The 24,531-nt window shown below is 46.2% G+C and overlaps 2 protein-coding genes across 2 annotated transcripts in view; both read left to right on the top strand.

The window, feature by feature from the left end:
* Positions 1-22,652, top strand: part of LOC142312344 (uncharacterized) — a 122,728-nt gene extending 100,076 nt beyond the window's left edge. The window contains exon 6 of the mRNA XM_075351281.1: positions 21,106-22,652. Within this exon, the coding sequence (XP_075207396.1) occupies positions 21,106-21,572 (467 nt within the window). The 3' untranslated portion in view covers positions 21,573-22,652. The remainder of the gene's footprint in view (positions 1-21,105) is intronic.
* LOC142310571 (oocyte zinc finger protein XlCOF29-like) lies at positions 1,244-14,847 on the top strand. Its single transcript, XM_075348090.1, has 4 exons — positions 1,244-1,386; positions 1,516-1,695; positions 1,777-1,900; positions 14,600-14,847. The coding sequence occupies exons 1-4, from the start codon at positions 1,309-1,311 to the stop codon at positions 14,845-14,847; spliced, it is 630 nt and encodes a 209-aa protein (XP_075204205.1). The 5' UTR covers positions 1,244-1,308.
* Positions 22,653-24,531: the final 1,879 nt, after the last annotated feature.

Genomic DNA, 24,531 nt, shown 5'->3' with positions numbered 1-24,531 from the left:
TGCCAGTCGAGGTCAGAAAACTTAACCCTAGCACATCATTCCCTGATACTCAATTGTGCCCACTGAACTAAGGAAGAACCACTATGTGTGTATAGCTTTAAGTGTCAGCTCCTGCCCAGAGCTTGTGTTTACTTTACTCTTCTTATCTCCTGCTTCCCCCTGAAGCAGAGAAAAAAAAAAAAAAGCGGCTCTTTATGGCTCGTTCACTTTGATGATTCGGCTCATATCGTTCACTTCAAAGAGCCGGCTCAAAGAATCGGCTCGTTCGCGAACGACACATCACTAGTGGGCATAGAGCTGATTATAATAGAAGCGGCGGCAGCGGCGGGGTGATGGGTAAGCGCTCCAGATGGGGGGCGAAGCCTGCATGAGTATAGTGGAGACACTGGAGAGGAAGAAAGTGCCTGCAACCAAGCCGGCTACGCCCACTAACCGGGCAGGAACCCGTACATTCTAGACCAAACGGTGTAGGTGGAGGTGTGTGGAGATTCCCCATTACTGGGGCAGGCGGCGTTAACCCCTTCAGCTCTGAGACTTTCTTGGTGTTTTTCTTTCTCTGATTTCTATGAATCGTGAGGTTTTTGTTCCTTTTCCTCTGATAGATACAAACGCCCCAACTATGAGAGGCCGGAAGTGAGGAAACCCGTCTGCCCTCAGTCCTCGGCCCCTTTCTGCCCTCAGTCCTCGGCCCCTTTCTGCCCTCAGTCCTCGCCCCTTTCTGCCCTCAGTCCTCGGCCCCTTTCTGCCCTCAGTCCTCGGCCCTTTCTGCCCTCAGTCCTCGGCCCCTTTCTGCCCTCAGTCCTCGGCCCCTTTCTGCCCTCGGTTCCCGGCCCCTTTTCTGCCCTCGGTCCTCGGCCCCTTTTCTGCCCTCGGTCCTCGGCCCCTTTTCTGCCCTCGGTCCTCGGCCCCTTTTCTGCCCTCGGTCCTCGGCCCCTTTTCTGCCCTCGGTCCTCGGCCCCTTTTCTGCCCTCGGTCCTCGGCCCCTTTTCTGCCCTTAGTCCTCGGCCCCTTTTCTGCCCTCAGTCCTCGGTCCCTTTCTGCCCCCTCGGCCCCTTTCTGCCCCCTCGGCCCCTTTCTGCCCCCTCGGCCCCTTTCTGCCCCCTCGGCCCCTTTCTGCCCCCACAGTATAATGTTCTCCCAGAATGTTCTCATTATGTTTCCCCTTATTATCTCCAGTAATTGCATTATTACAGCAGATTCTTTATGATGTTACATCGTCATCTTCTCCCCATTCAGTTCCCTACAATATCGGATCCTCTCAGTGGAGATCTTCTATAGAAGAGAATTCTCCTGATTGCCCCGTGAAGGATGGATATGGACAGGGACAAGATGGCGGAGAGGATATTACACCTCACCCTAGAGATCCTCTTCCGGCTTACTGGAGAGGTGAGAGATTCTGATGACGTCACATTACACCATTCTTATCTATGGGAATAACAGATGGACAGAACTGGAGAGGTGAGGACTCTGGAAATGTCTGGAGTGAGATTTCTTACTGTGTCTCTCCATAACCAGGATTACACAGTAGTGAAGAAGACCTCTAGTGAGCAGTGTCCGGACCCTGTGTCTGAGGGATGGGGAAGACCCCTGAGCCCAATCACGGGGCCTCCACCTCACTTCCCGATACATGAGGACATTAATGACCAGAAGATCCTAGAACTCACCTACAAGATGATTGAGCTGCTGACTGGAGAGGTGACACTGCTGGGAATGCTGGGACATTATACAGTAACGCTATGGAGGGATCGGGGGTGACGGTATCATTGTATGTGTCAGGTTCCTATAAGGTGTCAGGATGTCACCGTCTATTTCTCCATGGAGGAGTGGGAGTATTTAGAAGGACACAAAGATCTGTACAAGGACGTCATGATGGAGGTTCCCCAGCCCCTCACATCACCAGGTAATAGACAGGACTAAATACACACGGCCTATAATTATCTGTATGTAAGGAATGAATTCAGTCCCTGTATGTGTCTCCTCCAGTTCTATCCAGTAAGAGGACAACACCAGAGAGATGTCCCCGTCCTCTTCTCCCACAGGACTGTGAACAAGAAGATCCCGATGTTCCTCAGGATCATCAGGTAGATGGAGAGAAGGTGCCATGAAATCTCCCTATGATGTGTAGACGGCTGTGAAGGTCTTGTGCTCAGGCTTGTTTTATCCTCCAGTATTATATGTGTTATACTTGTGTAATGAGAGCGGTGGAGATGGCAGGATTAGAGCTGATCATAGATGGGACTTCTCCATCTGTCTGTGACTTTTACAATATTTGTTTCAGGGGGAAGATCTGATCCATATTAATACTACAGAGACATATGTGAGGGGTGATGAGCGGAGTAAAGAGGAGATTTCTACAGATAACCGCCCAGGTGAGTAGTGACCACTAAATGCAGAGAAGTCACAGATTCTTCAGTCACCGGCTGTGGCTGCTTTATCAGGGTTGTAGTCTGGCCATATCAAATGGTCACCATTTTGCTGCTAGACCACCACATGCTCATCTACCCAACACTGTTGCCTAGTTTTTGGGCATTGGACGCCCTATTTTTTTTTTTTTTTCTTTTTTAGGCCTCTTTCACACATCTGTGAAAATCACGCACGTTTTGCACTGACATTTAAAGTGTGTGTGTGTGTGTTATATGTGTGACATCCGCATAGCACACGGACAGCATGAATTTCTATGTTTACCTGTCCATGGTGCTGATGTTTCCAGCTCTGCTGCTGCTTCCAATCCTTGGTGCAGTGAATATGCAATGAGCATAATGATCGGGTGTCGGAAGCAAGTGACAGCAGCTGCAGAGACAGCAGCACTGGAGACAGGCGAGTATAGAAAATCATTTTATTTCACAGAAATGTGGTTTTCTCCTGTACGTGTCACACTGATGTCACACGGACAACATGCGTGCGGTATTTTGACACCTGTGCTGCTGGACAAAAACAGATATGTCTACGTGTGGAGCACATGGACACATGTATGCTCCACACGATCCATGTGAAAACACGCACGTGTGCGCAGACCCATTGATTTTAATGGGTCCCACGTGTGCCTGTGTCTCCGGTACGTGTGAAAACTGACATCACACGTAGAGTAGACACTGATGTGTAAAGGGGGCCTAAGAGGGAGATCTGTTTCAGTCAGATCTTACAGGTAGGATCCACCCTATCCCTTGAAATTAGAAGATGTTGACCCTTAGTTGCCCAGATCTCTAATCTGCAAAGCCAAATTACATTGTACGTAGAATGTGCAGACAACTTAGAAAATCATGGGAAGAAGAATCTAATCTGTATGGTGGACCCCTAAGAGAAGGCGGAGGGTAATGATGCTGGTGACGTCCTAGATTCTTGGCCTCTTCTTGGTGAATCTTCCTTCTCTCCCTTCTGTGCTATCGAATGTACTGATCAGGTCGTTACAAAGGTACAGTCTTTCTTGCCAAACTTCCCTTTTATGGTGAGACACCATTCCATAAGCAGTGAAATTCCTATTTTCCAGGCAGTCGCAATACATGTGAAATAGATCTGCAGCCAAAAACGTCTTAACTGCAAATGATGAAAAACTCTGAATCCTCTAATCCTACTTGTACGAGTCTTTTAACATCTGTGAATGTAATTATTCCCCTTTTTTATCCAAAGTTCGGCACAGGGTAACTGTAACATATGAGGGAGGTTAGAATTATCCCACAGTGGGTACATGGAGGACGGGCAGCCCACCCACATCATTTCCAAAATGTAATTAGAAAAAAGGAAAGTAATTACCACATAAAGTTCTGATATTTTTACCTTCAAGAATCTGAAAGATATTTTTTCTGAATTCTACAAATGTCCATTACATAAGAACTTGTACTGGAGGCGTCAATTGTTTAGTTCAAGAGGCCAGAAAATAAGTCCCCCTTTTTTATAAGAGTAAACGACATTAATAATTATTTTTTATTTGTTTTTTTTAAATATTTTTATAGGATAATTTGAACATAAGGGTATATACAATACAATACACTACATTACCATAAATAACAATTAAAAGCTTGCCATAACCTAGTTACTTACTCATATTGTACATAAACATTTAACACATAAGAAGTTGAAATATAAGGGAGACGAGGAAGGGAAAGATAAAGGTAGGGAAGGATATATTTATTGGGGAAGAGGTAAAGAGCAGGAAGGAGAGGGAAATCCCTTGAAAAGGGAAAGATGACAAGCATCTAAACATCTTCAATTACATTATAATTCAGTTGTTGGATAAGTTGTGCTAAATATTAATGCGTAGATTTAGTTGCGGAGGATTATGTAAAGTCTTGAATATAATTTGCGAAAGGTAGAGTACAGTATTGTAACGCCTGCCTGGATCAACAGACTCAGGTGGGATGTAATGGACAGACTAGAGGGAAGCCACTCACCAAGCAGAACCCCCAGAACCCTGAAACTCTTTAACCCCTATACAGGGATTTGGAATTACACAGGGCCCTGGAGATCACTACCTGTGGAAGGCTGCAGTCCGATGAGAGTATAGCAGAACAGGGACAGAATCGGCAGGCAAGGACGTAATCAGAAAACGTAGCAGAGGTCAAATCCGGATCGGGCAGCGAGGTACAAAAACAGCAGGCAGAAGGGTAGTCAGAAAACACGCAGAAGTCAGCACACAGGAATCACAAAACAGAATAGGGCGGACCAGGAGCCAGGAAATCGGAACTATCTCTGGCAGAGGTCAGCAGACAGGAGGGGAACTAAGAAGGGTGTGGTGTCTTCCCATTGGTTGTAGCTGAACACTGGCAACTTCAGCTGGAAGTCACACGCCACCCACAGTCAGCCAGTGGTACTGCAGATCCCAAGATAAACCAGCCCAGTGGATGATCGGAGCCTGCGCCCACCGGTGCCGCTGGCATCGACTCCTCTCCCATCACCAGCACCATCCACGGCAGGAACACGGCGTCGCCTGGCGATCGGAGCAGAAGTCACTGGAGTGGACTCCGGTGGTGACGTAACAGTACCCCCCCCCCTCCACGAGGGGCCTCCGGAACACTCAAAACTTGGCTTGCCAGGAAATTGGAGGTGAATCCGCCGGACCAGACCCTTAGCATGAATATCGCTCGCAGGGACCCATGACCTCTCTTCAGGGCCGTAACCCCTCTAATGCACCAAATACTGTACCGCCCCTCTGACAATACGGGAATCAAGTATTCTCTGTACCTCATACTCCAAGTTACCTTCAACCAAAACAGGAGGAGGGGGGGCACTGACTGGGTGAATGGGGACACGATATAACTTGAGGAGGGACTTATGGAACACATTCGATATCTTAAAGGATGGGGGGAGTTACAGGCGGAAAGCTGTGGGATTAATTACCTCGATTATGTCGTAAGGTCCAATAAATCTCGGACCCAGCTTAGCAGAAGGGACTCTGAGTTTAATATTCCGTGTTGATAGCCATACCTTGTCCCCAACTCCAAGGCTACAGCCCTTGGAACGTCTCTTATTAGCAGAGGAGGCTTGACCAACCTTTTGCCTTCTTCAAATTCTCTTTCACTTCAGACCAGATAGCCTTCAGTTTGTCCACAGTTATTTCAGCCTCAGGAGTATCCACCACAGCGGAAGAAAAAGAACCAAAACGTGGATGTAACCCTAAATTGCAGAAAAAGGGGGTAGTCTTGATGGATTCCTGATACTGATTTTTGATGGCGAACTCAGCTAGCGGCAGTTATTCCACCCAGTCAGACTGACGGTCAGACACATAACACCGGAGATATTGTTCAAGGGTTTGATTCGAACGTTCAGTCTGACCATTGGTCTCTGGGTGGTAGGCAGATGAAAAAACTCTATATTTTTACAAAACGCCCTCCAGAACTTCGAGACGAACTGTGTTCCTCGGTCAGAAACAATATTTTCCGGAACCCCGTGTAACCGCACAATATGCCTAATAAACAACTTGCTAAGAGTTTCAGAATTGGGTAATCCAGACAGAGGAACAAAATGACACTGTTTGCTGAATCTATCCACTACTACCCAGATACCAGTTTTCCCTTCTGAGGGTGGAAAGTCAGTGATGAAGTAGTCCATGGAGAAATGTGTCCAAGGACTTACTGGAGTAGGTAGGGACTGGAGAAATCCGGCAGGGCGGGTACGGGGTGCCTTGGCTCGAGCACAAGTTTCACAGGCCAGTACATATTCCTTACAATCTTTCGCTACGGTTGGCCACCAGAAATTCCTGGTTACTAGTCGGAGGGTATTGCCTTGCCTATACCAGGGTGGCCTGCAAGCACAGAATTGTGGGATTCCTGGAGTACCCGTAGGCGAAGTGAGGGGGCGACAGTTTATGTACAGAAGTGGTCTCAGGAGCTTGGTCTTGGGTATTATGGGCCTCTTCTATCAAATCTAAGGAAACAGATGACATAATAATGCCTTTAGCTAAAATATGCACTGGTTCAGAGTTTTCAGACTGAGAGGGACAGAAGCTACGGGAAAGTGCATCAGCTTTTGTGTTCTTGGTACCGGGCCGGAATATTACCACAAAATCAAATCTGGAGAAGAACAATGCCCACCTAGCTTGCCTAGGATTGAGTCTCTTAGCAGATTCCAGATAAGTGAGGTTCTTATGGTCTGTGATGACTGTGACCTTATGTTTGGCGCCATTCCTCGAAGGCCCATTTAATTGCCAACAGCTCACGATTACCAATGTCATAATTTCTCTCTGTGGGAGAAAACTTACGGGAAAAGAAGGCACAAGGACGAAGCTGAGTGAGAGACGGAGTACCTTGTGATAGCACGGCACCCACTCCAACCTCGGATGCATCGACCTCTACAATAAACAAACGCATAAGGTTAGGCTGAACCAGAATCGGGTCTGAAGAAAAACATTCTTTTAATGTAGAGAAGGCATGGATTGCCTCTGGCTTCCAATTAACCACATCAGCCCCCTTTTTAGTCAAATCGGTGAGGGGTTTGGCAATTTTGGAAAAATCTCTAATTTACGATAATAATTAGCAAACCCAAGGAAAAGCTGCAAGGCTTTGAGACTTGGGTTGCACCCACTCTTTAATCGGTTGAAGCTTAGAGGGATCCATGCGGAAGCCTTCTGCAGACAATATATAACCCAGGAAATTAACCTCTGCCTTAAAAAAAACACATTTGTCATATTTACTGCAGATCCCAAGATAACCCAGTCCAGTGGATGATCGGAGCCTGCGCCCACCGGTGCCGCTGGCATCGACTCCTCTCCCATCACCAGCACCATCCATGGCAGGAACACTGCGTCGCCTGGCGATCGGAGCAGAAGTCGCTGGAGTGGACTCCGGTGGTGACGTAACAAGTATAATATATTCCTTGGAGAAAGGTCAACAGCTAGAAGAGGATAAAAAGTCAGGTTAATAATACATATCAAGCAATATTCACGATGTTTACTATGCTTGCCCAGGTCGAGATTAAACCTCAAATCTGGGGGGAAAGAGTCCAGCCTTTAGGTGAAAGGAACAGTTCTTGAATTAAGATCCTTAGTCCACCATTAAAGACATTAATAATTTTTAACCTTGGCCAAGTGTGAATTTCTGTGACGTTTGTCTGAGGCCACAGGCATTAAAATGTCTCAGACTGACTAGGCACAAGCCACTCCACGTGAAAGAATCCAGAGAAACCCTGACACTAGTTATGGGTGGACTCACAGATACATGGGATCGGCGGGTCTAAACGGGTTAAAAAAATCATGATTACTTACCGGTAATGTTTTTTTCCAGAACCCATGACAGCGCCACCAGAGAGATATCCACCCATCTTTAGAACAGGAAACCCACGAGCATAAAAGGGCAGCACCTCTCTACCGCATCAGTTAGGTTACAGAGCACAGAGAGGAATACCAAGACATTAATTTACCAACACCAACAAGACTAACCCCCACTATCCGTGGAAGCTAACTACCGTAGTGAAAACGAAAAAAAAAGAGGTGGGAAGCAGTGGCACTGTCGTGGGTTCTTGAAAAAGCCATTACAAGGTAAGTAAGCATGATTTTCCCTTCACCACGAAAGCGCCACCAGAGAGATTCGGAAGATAAACACCATTAGGGAAGGCCCACAGCCTGTAGAACCCTTCTACCGAAAATCATATCAGACGTGGCAGAAAGATCTAGCCGGTAGTACTTAAAGAAGGTGGTCGGAGAAGACCAAGTTGCTGCCCTACAAATCTGTTCCAGAGGCACATCTGCATGTTCAGCCCAGGAAGTCGAGACAGATCTGGTAGAGTGTGCTGTAACAACCTGTGGCACTGGTCTACCTTGAGCTACATATGCTTCTCTGATAGCCTCCTTGAACCATCTAACAATAGACCCCCTTAGACGCTGAACAGCCCTTTCTGGAACCGTGGAAACAGACAAACAACGCCTGACTTTTCCTCCAAGGTTTCGTAACCTCTAGATACTGAAGAAGAGCCCTTCTAAAATCTAAAGAATGAAACCTTTTCTCCTTCGGATTTTGGGGAAAAGGAGGGGAGGACAATCTCCTGAGAATGGTGGAAAGTCCCCGCCACATTCAGCAGAAAGGCTGATCTGAGTATATAGAGGGTTGATTGAGAGGGCTTGAAGGTCACTAACCCTCGGGGCCGAGGTTAGTGCAATGAGGAGAATTACTTTAGAGTTAGGAACCAAACCGAAGAGTGGGCAATGGGTTCAAATGGTGCCCCCATTAAAGAATCTAACACCAAATTGAGATCCCAAGAGGGGAAAACTAAACAAGGAACAGGTTTCCTCCTCTGACCAGTAGGAAATAAATCGCTTCACCCATCTATTACCTACCAAATATGTAATTGTAAAGCACCCCTAAGGCTGACACCTGCACTTTTAAAGTACTGACCGACAACCCAAATCCAGACCGCCCTGAGAAACTCCAGAATCGCATGTAATGGGGCTTCTCCACCAGGGCAACTACCTGTAGAGGACAGAATTTTTTTCCATACTCTGGTATAAATCCTAGTGGTAAATGGTTTCCTACTACCGTGTTTTTCCAAAAATAAGACCTCCCCCCAAAAATAAGCCCTAGCAGGGATTTTCAGCATTTTCGGAGAAAGGCTTAAATATAAGCCCTCCCCCGAAAATAAGACCTAGTCCCGGATCAATAATGAAGTGTCCGTGCAGCTAAAAACGTTACAGATACTGCAGGACACTTCATTATTGACAGCAGCACCCGGCAATTACACTTACCAGACGCCGAGCAGCAGTACCTGTACTGATCGCACACATCAGCTTTCACACACACACACACACACACACACCAGATCTCACACACAAACATCGGATCGCACACAGTCAGATCGCACACACAATCATCGGATCACACGCAAACATCAAATCACACACACACACAAACATCGGATCGCACACACATCGGATCTCATACACACTCACCTCATCCAGCGACACCGATCTCTTCTCGCCGGGAGAATCCTGAGAGGTGGTGCGGTGCAGCGCGACGAACAGGACCTGCGGCCGGACACGTGACTTGCTCTCATTCCCTGCTGCTGTAAGTGAGCAAAAAGGAGAAAACAGTACACATAATAGAGGCGCACATCAGGATCATGCAATATTCAAATATAATGAATTTTTATTGGGTCAAAAAGAAAGGACAAGGACATCATAAAAACCTTTAAAATACACATATGACATATGACCTCACTGAAACTCCAATTGAATTAAGTTGCTTTCCATGTGGATAAACAGATAGTAGTTCAATCAACAATATATAACATGCAAAACACCTTCTTGATCAAAAGATGAGGACAAATACCTAGTAAGACAATTAATACTGAGGTAGTATATAACGTGAAAAGAGCCCTCAAATTGGTAGTTACACAGTTATACCATGACTGAGGACTGCGTCCATATTAATAGTATGCACATCCGGCCCCTCCAATGCTACCCTAGTACTATAGCTATAGCAATATGGATTAAATATAGCAGTGTGAGACACAATGATCAGTCAAAAAGTGGCCAAATACTAGGTAAGTTGGATATAATTGCATGAAAGGAGAACGCATAGTATCAGGTAAAATACGTGGAACAACAAGTCCCAGCCAGGGAATTTCACTAAGCTCATGCAGCCAGGGACCGCAGATCACACTAATAGTATCTGTGATCTATGGCCAAAGTGCCAGAGATGCCTGGGCTGGCAAGATTGTGAATACAAGGAGAGTGCACAGCTCTCCACCCATACAAAGTGCAAGGAGAATTACAAAGACATATCCATTAAGCATACAAGCAGTATGGGCGCAAAATAAGCGCGTTTACCAGCCGGGCCCGGCGCAATCAAAGAAGGTATGCATGAATCATACAAAGGAGTAAAAGTGGGGTCAGGAAACGGCCGTTTCCTGACCCCACTTTTACTCCTTTGTATGATTCATGCATACCTTCTTTGATTGCGCCGGGCCCGGCTGGTAAACGCGCTTATTTTGCGCCCATACTGCTTGTATGCTTAATGGATATGTCTTTGTAATTCTCCTTGCACTTTGTATGGGTGGAGAGCTGTGCACTCTCCTTGTATTCACAATCTTGCCAGCCCAGGCATCTCTGGCACTTTGGCCATAGATCACAGATACTATTAGTGTGATCTGCGGTCCCTGGCTGCATGAGCTTAGTGAAATTCCCTGGCTGGGACTTGTTGTTCCACGTATTTTACCTGATACTATGCGTTCTCCTTTCATGCAATTATATCCAACTTACCTAGTATTTGGCCATTTTTTGACTGATCATTGTGTCTCACACTGTTATATATAATCCATATTGCTATAGCTATAGTACTAGGGTAGCATTGGAGGGGCCGGATGTGCATACTATTAATATGGACGCAGTCCTCAGTCATGGTATAACTGTAACTACCAATTTGAGGGCTCTTTTCACGTTATATACTACCTCAGTATTAATTGTCTTACTAGGTATTTGTCCTCATCTTTTGATCAAGAAGGTGTTTTGCATGTTATATATTGTTGATTGAACTACTATCTGTTTATCCACATGGAAAGCAACTTAATTCAATTGGAGTATCAGTGAGGTCATATGTCATATGTGTATTTTAAAGGTTTTTATGATGTCCTTGTCCTTTCTTTTTGACCCAATAAAAATTCATTATATTTGAATATTGCATGATCCTGATGTGCGCCTCTATTATGTGTACTGTTTTCTCCTTTTTGCTTGCATCATTGTTTTACACATAGGCTGCACTCAACCGTGTTGATTTTGTGCTGTGCATCCCTAATTTCCTATTTACTAGTGCTGCTGTAAGTGCTGAATGTGATGTGATGTGTGTGTGTGTGTGATCTGCTGTGTGTGTCTGCAATCGGCTGTGTTTTTCTGCGATCGGCTGTGTGTGTCTGCGTTTGGATGTGTGTATCTGTGATCGGCTGTGTGTGCCTGTGATAGGATGTGTGTGCCTGTGATAGGATGTGTGTGCCTGTGATAGGATGTGTGTGCCTGTGATAGGATGTGTGTGCCTGTGATAGGATGTGTGTGCCTGTGATAGGATGGGTGTGCCTGTGATAGGATGTGTGTGCCTGTGATAGGATGTGTGTGCCTGTGATCGGCTGCGTGTGCCTGTGATAGGATGTGTATATCTGTGATCGGCTATGTGTGCCTGTGATCGGATGTGTGTGCCTGTGATCGGATGTGTGTGCCTGTGATCGGATGTGTGTGCCTGTGATCGGATGTGTGTGCCTGTGATCGGATGTGTGTGCCTGTGATCGGATGTGTGTGCCTGTGATCGGATGTGTGTGCCTGTGATCGGCTGTGTGTGCCTGTGATAGGATGTGTGTGCCTGTGATAGGATGTGTGTATCTGATCGGCTGTGTGTGCCTGTGATAGGATGTGTGTGCCTGTGATAGGATGTGTGTGCCTGTGATAGGATGTGTGTGCCTGTGATAGGATGTGTGTGCCTGTGATAGGATGTGTGTGCCTGTGATAGGATGTGTGTGCCTGTGATAGGATGTGTGTGCCTGTGATAGGATGTGTGTGCCTGTGATAGGATGTGTGTGCCTGTGATAGGATGTGTGTGCCTGTGATAGGATGTGTGTGCCTGTGATAGGATGTGTGTATCTGTGATAGGATGTGTGTATCTGTGATCGGCTGTGTGTGCCTGTGATCGGCTGTGTGTGCCTGTGATCGGATGTGTGTGCGCCTGCGATCGGTGTGTGTGATCTGCTGTGTATATCTGCGATCTGCTGTGTGTGTGTGTGTGTGCTTGTGATCGGCTGTGTGTATCTGTGATCGGCTTTGTGTGCCTGCGATCTGCTGTGTGTGATCTGTGTGTGTGTGAGAGATATACTGTGTGTGTGTGATCTGCTGTGTGTGTGTCTGGGATCTTCTGTGTGTGTCAGCTAGCAGCAGGGGAGGACTGCGTGCAGCACCGACCGGAGATCACAGAAGGACCTGGGAACCACGCAGACGTCCTGGTCTGGTGAGTATGAGTCTCCTGGGAAGTGGGGGGGTCTGCTTTTTTGGGGGGTAAACTTACCCCCCAACCGTGTTTCTCCAAGAATAAGACCGCCAAAAATAAGCCCTAGTGCTTTTTTGGGGGGCAAAAAAAAATATAAGACAGTGTCTTATTTTTGGAAAAACACGGTACTTAAAAGAGTGGAAATTAGATTAGAGGGAAAACCTTGATTCTCTTAACAGTCGCCTCTCAAAATCCAGGCCGTCAGATGGAGGCCTGAAACCTGAAGGTGAAGAAGAGGGCCCTGAGAGAGAAGATCCGGTCTCTTTGGCAGGATCCAGGGATCTGCCACGGACAGTCTCTTGAGTCAATAGAACCAAGGTCTCCTGGGCCAGAAGGGGGCGATTAGGATAATATGAGCCCCATCCTCTTGGACTTTCCTTAACACAGCCGGCACGAAGACTAAGGGAGGGAAGGCGTAGAGGAGACCCACTGACCATGGGATTTGAAAGGCATCTACCGCCCAAGGATTCTCGGGATTCAGGGAGCAAAACCTGGCCACTTTTCTGCTGGACCTGGTAGCAACCAGATCCAAAACCGGGGGCCCCCAAAGGTGTACTATGCTCCTGAAGACTTCTTGGTGAAGACACCACTCCCCCTGACGCACGCAACTGCAACTCAGGAAATCGGCTGCCACATTGTCCACCCCCCTGATGTGTAGAGCTGTGAGCAACAATAAGAGGACTTGAGCTTGGGAAAATATGTGATGAGCTAGCTGCATGAGGGCGGTTGACCTTGTACCCCCCTGTGATTGATGGAGGACACAGCTACCCTGTTGTCTGATAGAATTCGTACATGGTGACCTGCTAGCAAAGAAAGAAAGGTGTGTAGAGCTTTCCCTATAGCAAACAGTTCCCTGATGTTGGAAGAGCCCCAGCTTTCTAAGGGACTCAAACCCCCCCCCACACCCCCTTGAGCTACGTAACTCCACAGGTGAGCCCCCCCAGCCAAATGTGCTGGCATCGGTCATAATATCCGAAGTCGGGAGTGCCAGGGAACACCGACCAACAGATTCCGGTCCTGCAGCCATCATCGGAGAAAACAGAAGACCCGAGAAGAAAGAGTTACGTGTCTGTCCAAACACCCTCCTAACCGTTGCTGTGCTATCAAGACCTCCCCAGCTGGGATGCAGGCCACTAGAAATCCAAATAAGGACATGGCTTGCCAAAGGGTCAGGACTGGAGTAGAGATGGCTGAGGACACTTTCTCTGTCACTGAGACCACTTTCTCTTGGGGCAGAATGTACAACTGGGAGAGAAAGTCCAGGATCAGGCCTAGAAAGATCTGCCTGGTGAGAGGATGCAGTCTTGATTTGTCGAAGTTGACAATCCACCCTAGATCCTGAAGGATGGAAATGACTAACTTAACCTGAGTCCTGCAATGAGCCTCTGATGTGCCCACTATCAGGAAATCGTCCATATAAGGTACGATCACAATCTCCTTCTCTCAATTGTGTGCCAGTACTTCTGCCACCACCTTTGTAAAAACCCTTGGAGCCATGGTCAAGCTGAATGGAAGGGCCCAGAATTGGAAATGCCGTATCCTTCCATTGATAAGCATGGCTACTCTCAAAAACCTCTGGTGAGAAGGGTGGATAGGGATGTGATAATATACGTCCTTGAGGTCGATAACCGCCTTTATAGCTGATCTCACCGATTCCATCTTGAAGTGTTGACGGACTACATACACATTCAGCCGTTTTAAATTTATAATTGTCCTGAATGACCCATTCGACTTGTGTACCAGAAACAGAGTGGAATAAAATCCCTGGCCCTCCTCTTCTCTGGAGACTTCGACCAGGACTGACTTAAGGACGAAATCCTCTACTTCTTGCTGCTAGGCCAGTAGCTTTTCTTGTGACCTGTCAAATGATATAACAATTAGTGCCCCCCTCCTTCCCCCAGGGGTTGAAGAAAATTGACGTTTCAGACCAGTTTCAATAATCCCAAGGATCCAGGAGCTGGAAGAAATCTCACGCCAAGCTGGAAAAAAGGAGGAGAGTCTACCTCCCACTTGGATAATGGACTCACTGGGTAGTCTTCTTACCACCCTGGGAAGGGCCAAACATGAAACATGACCACTTTTTTTTACTATCCTTCCACTTCTCCTGGGGTGCTGTATTCTCCCGCTTCGGGTACCTTGTCCTTTTGAAGGAACTGGTGCTAAAGGAAGCAGAGGGAAAAGTGTGAAAGCCTTTCTTCTCATCACCCGCTTTTTCAAGGATGTCACCAGAGGCTTACCAAAAAGGAAATCTCTCCCACATGGCATGGCACATCTGGACTTAGATTATGAATCCACAGGTCTACATTTTAACCAGAGTGCTTTCCTAGCCGAGTTTCATAATGCGGCTGCCTTCGCCGAGAGCCTTAAGGTGTCCGCTCCGCTGGACTCTCGTGCTTGAACCCCCATTCTGCTGGGGGATTTCTTGGCACTGGGCTGAGGAAAACCGTTTAAGGCTATGTGCGCACTTACCGGATTTTGCCACGGATTTTCCGCGGATTTGCTGCATGTTTCGCTGCAGAAAATGTTCATAACATCTCTGCAGTGAATCACCAGCAAATCCTATGGAGAAAAAAAATCCTGTGCGCACTAGGCGGAATTTGACAGCTGCATGTTTTGCTGCGGGAATCCCGCAGCAAAAACAAGTGCATGTCACTTCTTTTCCGCACATCGCTGCGGGATTTCACTCCATTGACTCAATGTTAATCATGAAATCCCGCAGGGAATAACGCAGGCAGCAAATTCTGTGCGGTTCACTGCGTTTTCCTGCGTTATTCCCTGCGGTATTTCGCGGTTTACCTCCGGTAATGTGCATCGCCTGTCTGCGGTTTTGCAGGGAAGTGATGTCATTACAGGAAGAGGAAGCCGTGCAGAGAGTAAACACACACAAAGATCACACACACACAGACATCACAGACATAGAACACATAGACACAGACACATAGAACACACATAGAAAGAAAACGGAAATATAGAAAAAAAAGAACGTGGGCTCCGCTGCATATTTACCTTCCAGCCGAGGTAAGCACACAGCGGCGGCCCGGTATTCTCAGGCTGGGGAGGGAGAGGGGCAGGGGTAATGTCCCCCGCCTCACTCCCCCTCCGGCAGCCGAGAATATCAGCCGCAGCTGCCCCGGCACTGTCGCATACATTATGCGGCAGCACCGGCGTGTCCTCGGCTCTTCTTGCCACCGTGTAGCAGTGGTGGCAAGGTAATACAAGGGGTTAATGGTGATGGGGGACCACCGCCATTAACTCCAGGCTTGATCATGGCAGCGTCTATGTGACAGCTGACATGATCAACCCGTAAGTAAAGTGAAAAAAACACAGACACCGAAAAATCCTTTTATTTTAAATAAAACCAACAAGCCTCGTTCACCATTTTATTAACCCCCCCAAACAAAGCTCCGGCGTAATCCACCGCTCCGACGTCCTGCGCTGCTTCCATCCAGCCGCGACTGTCACAGACACAGCGCTGAATGAAAGCAGCAGACAGCAGAGGTAATTACCGGTCATTTCCCACGGCCGGTAATGTGAACTCACTGCCGACCGTGGGAAATGCAGCGATCTGTCCTCTATCTATCCCTCTATCTATCTGTCTGTCTATCTATCTATCCCTCTATCTATTCTTCTGTCTATCTACTATCAGAATTAAATGTATTTTTTTTTTTTTTTCTTCAATGTGCTTTATTGCATTGAATGCAATAAAGCACATCCCAACCCGCACGCGGCAAAACCGCGGCAATACCGCGAACAATACCGCGGTAAAACCGCAGCAAACCGCATGCGGTTTTTGGGTGCGGTTTCCCGCGGTTTTTTACCGCGGGTGCGGTAATCTTTGAGAGCATGCGGAATTTACGCAAGGAAATTTCATTTCCCAGTGCGCACAGAGCCTAAGGATTCCCTAATCTCTGCCTTTACTGTGGCAGCACTACAGCACTTCTGGGTCTCCAATCCTGGGGCAGGAAACCGAAACTGATGTGATGGAGAGGATGCCGCCCTTTTATTTTAGTGGGTTTGCTGTGGACCTCACTCTGGCGCTGTCGTGGTGAAGGTAAAAAAAAAAAAAAAAAACCCTGTTCCGACCTGGAATTGAGCCTGGATATCTGGCTAGACGGCAGTCCCTATATAAGTTTATGGGGACTAGAATTCGGTGCTTAAAAATGGTAGAAGGGATAGGGGGATTGGAGCAGGCGCATTTTACTTACCGAGTCTCCAGTGAGGGTGTAGCATTACTTCCGGGCTTCACATCTGATGAGCTCACAGAGTTTAATGAAGTCACCTGAGGTAAAGTGTGGAGGACAGTGGTAACCTCCAACTGTTACTGCAAATAACCTAAGTGACATTACTACTCATCACTGCGGCTCAGTCTCTGCCTGAAGCCGACAGTATGTGGTCATGTTTTCTAATGTGGCTGCGCGATGTCACTTCAGATGTAAGAGAGCTGGAATTGTCGTGGGACCTCGTTTGGGTGTTTTGGGGTTTATAAAGGGTTGAAAGAGGGTGGCTTTGTTTGTCTTTTGTTTTAAATAAAGGATTTTTTCGGTGTTTGTGTTTATTTCTTTTCACTTACAGATTAGTAACGGGGTGTCGGACACCTCCCATTATTAATCTAGTGCTTAGTACAGTGTTTCTCAACTCCAGTCCTCAAGACCCACCAACAGATCATGTTTTCAGGTTTTCCTCAATCAGGATTTCATTAATGTTGCACAGGTGATTGAATTAGTCCCTGTCAAATATTGAGGAAAACATGATCTGTTAGTGGGTCTTGAGGACTGGAGTTGAGAAACACTGACTTAGTAGAAGCTGTGTGCTGCCATTATTTGCTTAGTACCCTGATAGCCACCTTACCAGGGTAATCGGGTGAGCAGAGTAAAGCTCTGGGATTGTCGCATCTAATGAATGCAACAATCCTGGATGGCTGCAGGCTGCTATATTTAGGCTGAGAGGGCCCAATAAGCATGGGTCTTCTCAGCCTGAGAGTACCAGCACCCAGCTGTTGGGCTTTATCTTTCCTGGGTATCAAAATTTTGGGGGACTGCACCCAGTTTTTGTTTTTCTTACTTAAAAAAAAAAAAGCTGCATGCAATACACAGCCAAGATAAGCACAAGACTGGGGGCTGCAGCCTGTACCCATATGCTTTATCTTTGTTGGGTGTCATAATATGGGGGGGGCCCTACATCAATTGCTTTAAATTTATTTTTACAGTATGATAGACTCGATTGATGGATCTGGATCAATACCCTGAGAACTCCGGGCCCGGCAATTGGGTACTTTTGAACTCACGACTTTTACAGCCTGGGTCCGCTCCTAACTACCTGACACCCTTTAACTTCTATACATGGATCTGGATTTACAACAGGGCTGTCATGCGATGTTCGGTTCTGCACGCACTTGGTGGCACTGTGGTGTCAGACTTCGTTCACACTACAGAGTCTAATAAGCAACCTGGGGCTACAGAATAGTTCAGCCAGAGCTGGGCGTCTGCTGATTCAGGTTCACTGGCTTTCAGCCCTGCAGCAGTTAATTCCTGCAGACTGGTGAGCAGGAACTAGGAGCTCAAATTGTAAATTGCCACATGCAGCTGCCTCCTTCCAATTTAAGGCACGGTTTTCATCCAGTATGTGCCGATGATAGCTTCAGCATAGCTCCAGCGATGCTGGTCTTTTTGGAGAACCTGTTTATGGTGATCTGTGTTGTGATTTTGAGTGGTGTGGACGTTCCACTGTTGTGCGGTTACTTCCTTCCCTTTTCTTTATTTCCCTGTACACATGTTGTCTCTCCATTGTGTTTGAGTGCAGTGTGTACAAGTTTTCATTCTCCCCTGTCCGTGTCATTTCTGTGGGGTTTTGTTATTGTGTTTTCCGGCCTGCCCCAAGGGTTGGGGAGACGGGAAATAAGAACACCGCTTGGACAGGAGTCGGGGTCACGCTGGGGGCTCGGACCTGGCTACCATCAAACCATCCTCCGAGATAAGGGACAGCGCCGGGTCTCAAGTCTCAGGGCCAGCCTAGGGGCCCCTGTCACGTGTAAAGGGTCCAGAGGATTGCTGCGTATGGATGGACTGCAGTCAAGAGAGGAATAGTCACCAAGATGGGTCAAAGCCGGGAGTCAAGAAGAGGGCAAAATCGGGAACCATTAGAGTAGTCGGGGAGCTGTGTCAAAACCAAGATGATGGCAAGCTACCAAACTGACAGGCAGGAGTGTCGTTAGAAAAACAGACCGAGGTGAAACAGAAAAACCAATACAGGGTAGGGGAACAAGGACCTAACTAGGGAAGCACAAGTTATATCTGAAAGCTTCCAGAAGAAATCTGAAGTCTTTTAGTATGGTGTATTGCTTTCTAATAGGCTGACACAAGGAACTGATGACTAGTGATGGGCAATCCCGAACTGTAAAGATCGGGGATCGTACCAATCACATAATGATCATGTACACGATCCCAATAACAAGCTTTCCTGGGAGGTTCATGTTACAGATCGGGTCCAGGGGCTGTAAAAATAAAAGCACATTATTAAAAAAACATTAGGATCATACTTACAGGTCCTGCGACTCGTCCTACAGACTGTGTCTCCCGGCCGTTTCTGCTTCCGAGTCCAATCATTGCTGTGCCCCCGGGTTAAAGGCTCTTCCGTGACGTCATAGCCACGTGACCAGTCTGATGTAAATGTTGTACAGACATTGGCTTACAGACTGGTCACATGACTATGACGTCATCGAAGGTCCTCACTGTCAGCCTGCGGGTGCTATGTCGCATTTGCAGGGTACCTAAGGTATGTATACATCAGAAACCCCCACAAGTGAGCCCATTTTGGAAACAAGACCCCTCAAAGATTTTATATAGGAGTATAGTAAGCATTTTAAATCCACAGGTACTTCTCAAAAATATTGCTGTAGTAGCAAATTTCTCACTTTTAGGCTATGTGCCCACGATCTGGCGACACGGCGTATAGTAGACAGTGTCGGGCCTCCTGTGGTGATGTATGTGTTGTCCACAGGAGAGCTAGCTGCTTGTGCCCACGATCAGGGTTTTGGCCGCTGTGGACGTTAGCTCTATTCTCCCCGCAGAGAACACTCTCGTCTCCACAGCATAAATTGACATGCTGCGGCTCAAGAAGCCGCGCCGCAGGTCAGTTTATGCTGCAGAGAAAAGAAGCACAGTGGGCAGGAGATTTCTAAAAATCCTTCCACTGTGCTTGTACCGCACCACATCGCTGCGTTATGGATGCAGCAAAAGCACTCTGCGTCTAAAACGCTGCAAACCCTGATCGTAGGCACACAGCCTAAAAAGCTAGGATGGATGTCAAACACATATATAATGTTCCACCCCTGCATATTCTAAGCTGGCACCCTTTAGTGACTTTCATGTGGTACTAAAGGGTGCTTTGCCTTGTATTTAGCCAAAAAATAAATAATTAAAAAAAAAAAAACGTGGGGTCTCTCTCATTTTTGACAGCCAGCTAAGTTAAAACAGACAGCTGCAGACCGCAGCTATCAGCTTCACCTTGGCTGGTAATCCAAAATGGAGGGCACCCTATGCTGCTTTTTTTAATTATTTGCAAAATAATTAAAAAAAAGTGAGGTCCCCCCCCCACACACATTGGATTACCAGCCAAGGTAAAGCGAACAGTTGTGTTCTGATATTCTCAGGGTGAGAAGGACCATGGTTATTTGGCACTTCGTAGCCGAAATATAGCAGGCTGCAGCCACCCCAGAAGTGGCGCATCCACTCTCCCAAGCTTGACGCGTTTCCTCCCCACTTATATATTGGAGTTCATCAGGAGGCCAGGATAGGGCATAGTCGCCATTATTAGTGTCTCCTAGAACTGCACATATGGCAACAGAAGTCTCCCAGTACTGCATGTGTGGAAATATTCCCGTTGTTAGTTTATTTCCTCCCTGTGTTTCATTTCTTGCTGGGTTTGTATTGTCTCTCCCTCGTGTTTAGTTGCAAAGTGCATGAGTTTTGGTTCTCTCCCTTGTCTGTGTTATTTGTGGGGGTTGCTTCTACGGTCTCAGCCCTCTTTTGGGTTGGGGTAGAAGAGGTGTAAGATCAAGGCTTAAACAGGAGTTAGGGTCTTGCGGGCAGCCAAGACCTAGCTACCATTAATCTTATCTTTGGGATAAGGGACCGCGCAGGGTCGCTAGTTTGAGGGTCAGCTTAGAAGTCCCTCTTCTGTTACCCTGATTCCCCGTGACAATAACTTGCAATTTTTTTTAACTATTTCATAAATTATATCCTTAAATTTGTATGTTATTAAAAATAATTTTTATTCTTGGCAGATAACTGTACCAGGAGACTAGAGGTACAACTGACATCTTCAATTTTTAAATCAGATGACATTGAGCTCACACAAGATAAAACTGAAGCAAATGCCATTACTACAGATATACCATCATCCTTTCACAGCAAAGATCTATCATCTGATTCTTTTAAACAGGTCCTACCTTCTGATTTATCACAGACTATTAAAAATAAAAAAACAGGCATTCTTAATCGAAATGCTTTTACATCAAAGAATCCATTTTTAACTTCTGAATATGAAAAAATCCATAAAAAAATTCACACAGGGGATAAAATATTTTCTTCAGCATCTATTATTTACCAGAGAACTCACACTGGTGAGAAGACATTTTCATGTTCAGAATGTGGGAAACGCTTTATTCGGATATCAAATCTTGTTTATCACCAGAAAACGCACACAGGGGATAATTCTTTTCTATGTTCAGAATGTGGGAAATGTTTTGCACGTAAATCACTTTTTATTATACATCAGAGAACTCACACAGGGGAAAAGCCATTTACATGTTCAGAATGTGGGAAATCTTTTATACAGAAATCCTTTCTTGTTATACATCAAAGAATTCACACAGGGGAGAAACCTTTTTCATGTTCAGAATGTGGTAAATGTTTTGCACAGAAACCATTTCTTGTTATACATCAAAGAATTCACACAGGGGAGAAGCCATTTTCATGTTCAGAATGTGGGAAATGTTTTGCACAGAGATCAGGTCTTGTTAGGCACCAAAGAATTCACACAGGGGAAAAAGATTTTTCATGTTTAGTATGTGGGAAATGTTTTACACACAAATGGGATCTTTTGAAACATCACAAAACTCACTAGGGTAGTTGCCATTGTCATTCCTAGAAGGTGAGAAATGTTTTACTTACAAATTATAATTTGTTGAAAAATTCACATGGGAAGAAACCATATTTGACAAACTGAATAAGAAAACACAAAAAAGAGACAATAAAAGTATAGGCAAGTAAGCAAGAAAGGGAAAGCACGTTAGAAGTTACATTAAAATACATACATCATTCTAACTTGAACACCAGAAGAGACCAAATTGGTCCTTCCATTACCTACTAATGGGGCATTTAGAGGTGGCACATCATCAATTTCATCGTCATTGTTTTCATGTAATCTACAGTAATTATGTAAAAAATACTGTAGCTTTCATGACAGCCGTGACAGTGGTTGGTTGGAGCTGGATGGTGGTTTGATAAATGCACCATTTTGATGCTAAAATGCCAAAGGCTCGTTCCACATAGCAACATGCTCTGGCCAATGTGCTATTAAATTGGGCTTTTGATCTGTCTAGTTCACGTCTAGGATAAGGACGCATCAAATGCCTCGACAAGGCAAACTCCTGATCTGCAACCATGACAAATGGTGCATTAGGGCCATTAGTACCAGGTAAAGGTCTAGGTGCAGGCAAATTTAGATTGTCAGACATTAATCGTCTTGCTAAATGTGAGCGTCTGAATATTCTAGCATCAGAGGCACTGCCATAGCCACCAATATCCGCAAAAACAGTAGTTAGTGTCTACCAAAGCCAAAATAACTACAGAAAAAAACTTATGGAAATTAAAAAATCTTGAGCCAGAGTTAGGTGGTTTCTTCACTCTAATGTGCTTTCTGTCTATGGCGCCAATACAGTTCGGAAATTATGTCATCTGAAAAAACTCTTCTGAAATGCGCAACCAATCCTGTGGTGTAGGCTGTTGCATGACTTGATGTTTCCCATAGCACAGTGCAGGTATGCAGTATTGTCATGCCAATGGTCGATCGTCCCAATAAAAATTCGAAATGTAGACTGCTGAAGGATTGGCCAGTTGCAAGGTAACTAAAAATAAGAAGGACATGACATTACTATGTATATTTTTGATAGTGGTATATGGTTTAGTTACTAATGTTTAATACAATGGCTGGATACATACAATGTGTGTCAAATTTATTATGTTTTTTTGTTAACATGTGAAAGAATAGTCGTTTATTTCCATATTGGAAATTTACAAATATTTTTGTTTAATAAACATGATATTTTGAGTTTTGAATCTGTTATCATTTTTCTATTGCATGTTTGAATGGGAAAATTAGGCACTGTGACCATGTTATTTGACTCTGAAGTGCTGTTATGGGATATTAAAAGGTTGTAACTATCATACATTGAGGTATGTGTTTACATCTGGGTTTAAACAGCATGTGTTAACATAGACACACATTACAAACCATCAAACTAACATCTGTGTATACATTTTAAAACCTACCCTAAAGTAACCAACAAGCGTTCCTCTGGGGAGATGCTGAGCCGCATACATTTGTCTTGATGCTTCAATAGGTGATACACTAGGCCAAGAATGTTGTCAAATGATGGGATGGTGATATGGCAGTAGGCTTGGAATTTAGGTGGAAATGTGCGCATTTCTCCATAAAGAATAATAAAATGGCCATGCGTCTTCCTTAGTTTGACAAGGGGGCGGATCCACATTCTCTTTTCAACAGGTGGTTCTTCTTCAATCATATGTCTCCTAACCCCAAATCTAGAAATCAACCACAGCAAATACATGGTTGCTTCATTGGAGAGAGACATTTTGCAGTCAGTCTAATGAGTGGAAGATGCGAAAAACAATGTTTTGAAGAGGTTTTAAACCTTTTCCAATGATGTGGGACCTAAATTGACCAATTTAGCACACCAGGATCTCATGATGATGCCTTAACAACGTTATTTGGTTAAGAATGCGGATCTGTGGGGGCGTGGCCTGGACATGGCGCCGGCAAGACACACTATGTAGGAGCTCCTCAGAAACGGCTGCACACACCACCACCCACCAGCTATCAAGAGCGAACACCGGGCTCAGATGAGAGGGAAAGCGGGTCTCTGGTCACAGACGCCCGCCAGAGGGACTCCCAGCCGAGGGGGGCAAGGTATCGTGCCGTACCTGACTGAAGCCCAGCGTCCTCCCAGGCCTGTAATGGCGGCCGGGACGCGTGCTGCTGCAACCCGGCTGTCACAGCCTGAGCGTTCTCCTGCTTCTCCCGCCCGCTCTGCACAGCAACCCGATGAGGGGCTGCGGACTGACCCGGCATCGCAGGCTCCCGGATGGATGGCTCCTGGGGACAGCACCGGAGACCGGCCTGTGGTGACTGATGGGGGAGGGGTGAGCAGTGGGAAGTTGGCTGCAGGGCGCGCTTCTCCCCCTGGGGCCTCACAGAACAGAGGATCTCCTACCTCTCTTTCTGGCTTCTCCAGCTCACCAGGTACCCCGCGGTCGTCCCCTGGCCCATAGCACTCAAATACCCCAGCAGCTAGCTCAGGAGGGGCTATGGAGCAGAGCTGGCTTACCCCCCCCTGCCATGGAGGGGAGAACACAGCTACTCCCTTGCAACAATATGGGGAAGACCAAAGCTCAGAAATATCAGCTTTAAGGCTTCAAATCAATGCTATGCCGACCAAAATGGATATGGAGGGATACATTGCCCGCCTGGAGGCTGTGTGTAAAACTGAAATTCGCTCCTTGAAGGAGGATATGTCATCACTGACTAACTCCGTGCGGGCCCTCGAATCGTCCACCCAGGATTTATACTCTCAGCAAAACTCACAACAACAGCTTATAGATCAGCAGGCTCAACAGATCCACCTCTTGTTTGACATGATTGAAGATGCTGAAAACCTCAACAGGCGAAATAATGTGCGCATTCATGGTTTGCCGGAGTCAGTCGGGCCTCAGGATCTGACCCCTACACTGCAGAGGATGTTTAACTCCTTACTGGAACGTCCCCTCGAAACATGCATTGAAAT

The sequence above is a fragment of the Anomaloglossus baeobatrachus genome, chromosome 5, assembly GCF_048569485.1.
Source record: "Anomaloglossus baeobatrachus isolate aAnoBae1 chromosome 5, aAnoBae1.hap1, whole genome shotgun sequence".
NCBI lineage: Eukaryota > Metazoa > Chordata > Amphibia > Anura > Aromobatidae > Anomaloglossus > Anomaloglossus baeobatrachus.
The sequence above is the reverse complement of the archived record's forward strand: the minus strand, read 5'-3'. Positions and strand labels throughout refer to the sequence as shown.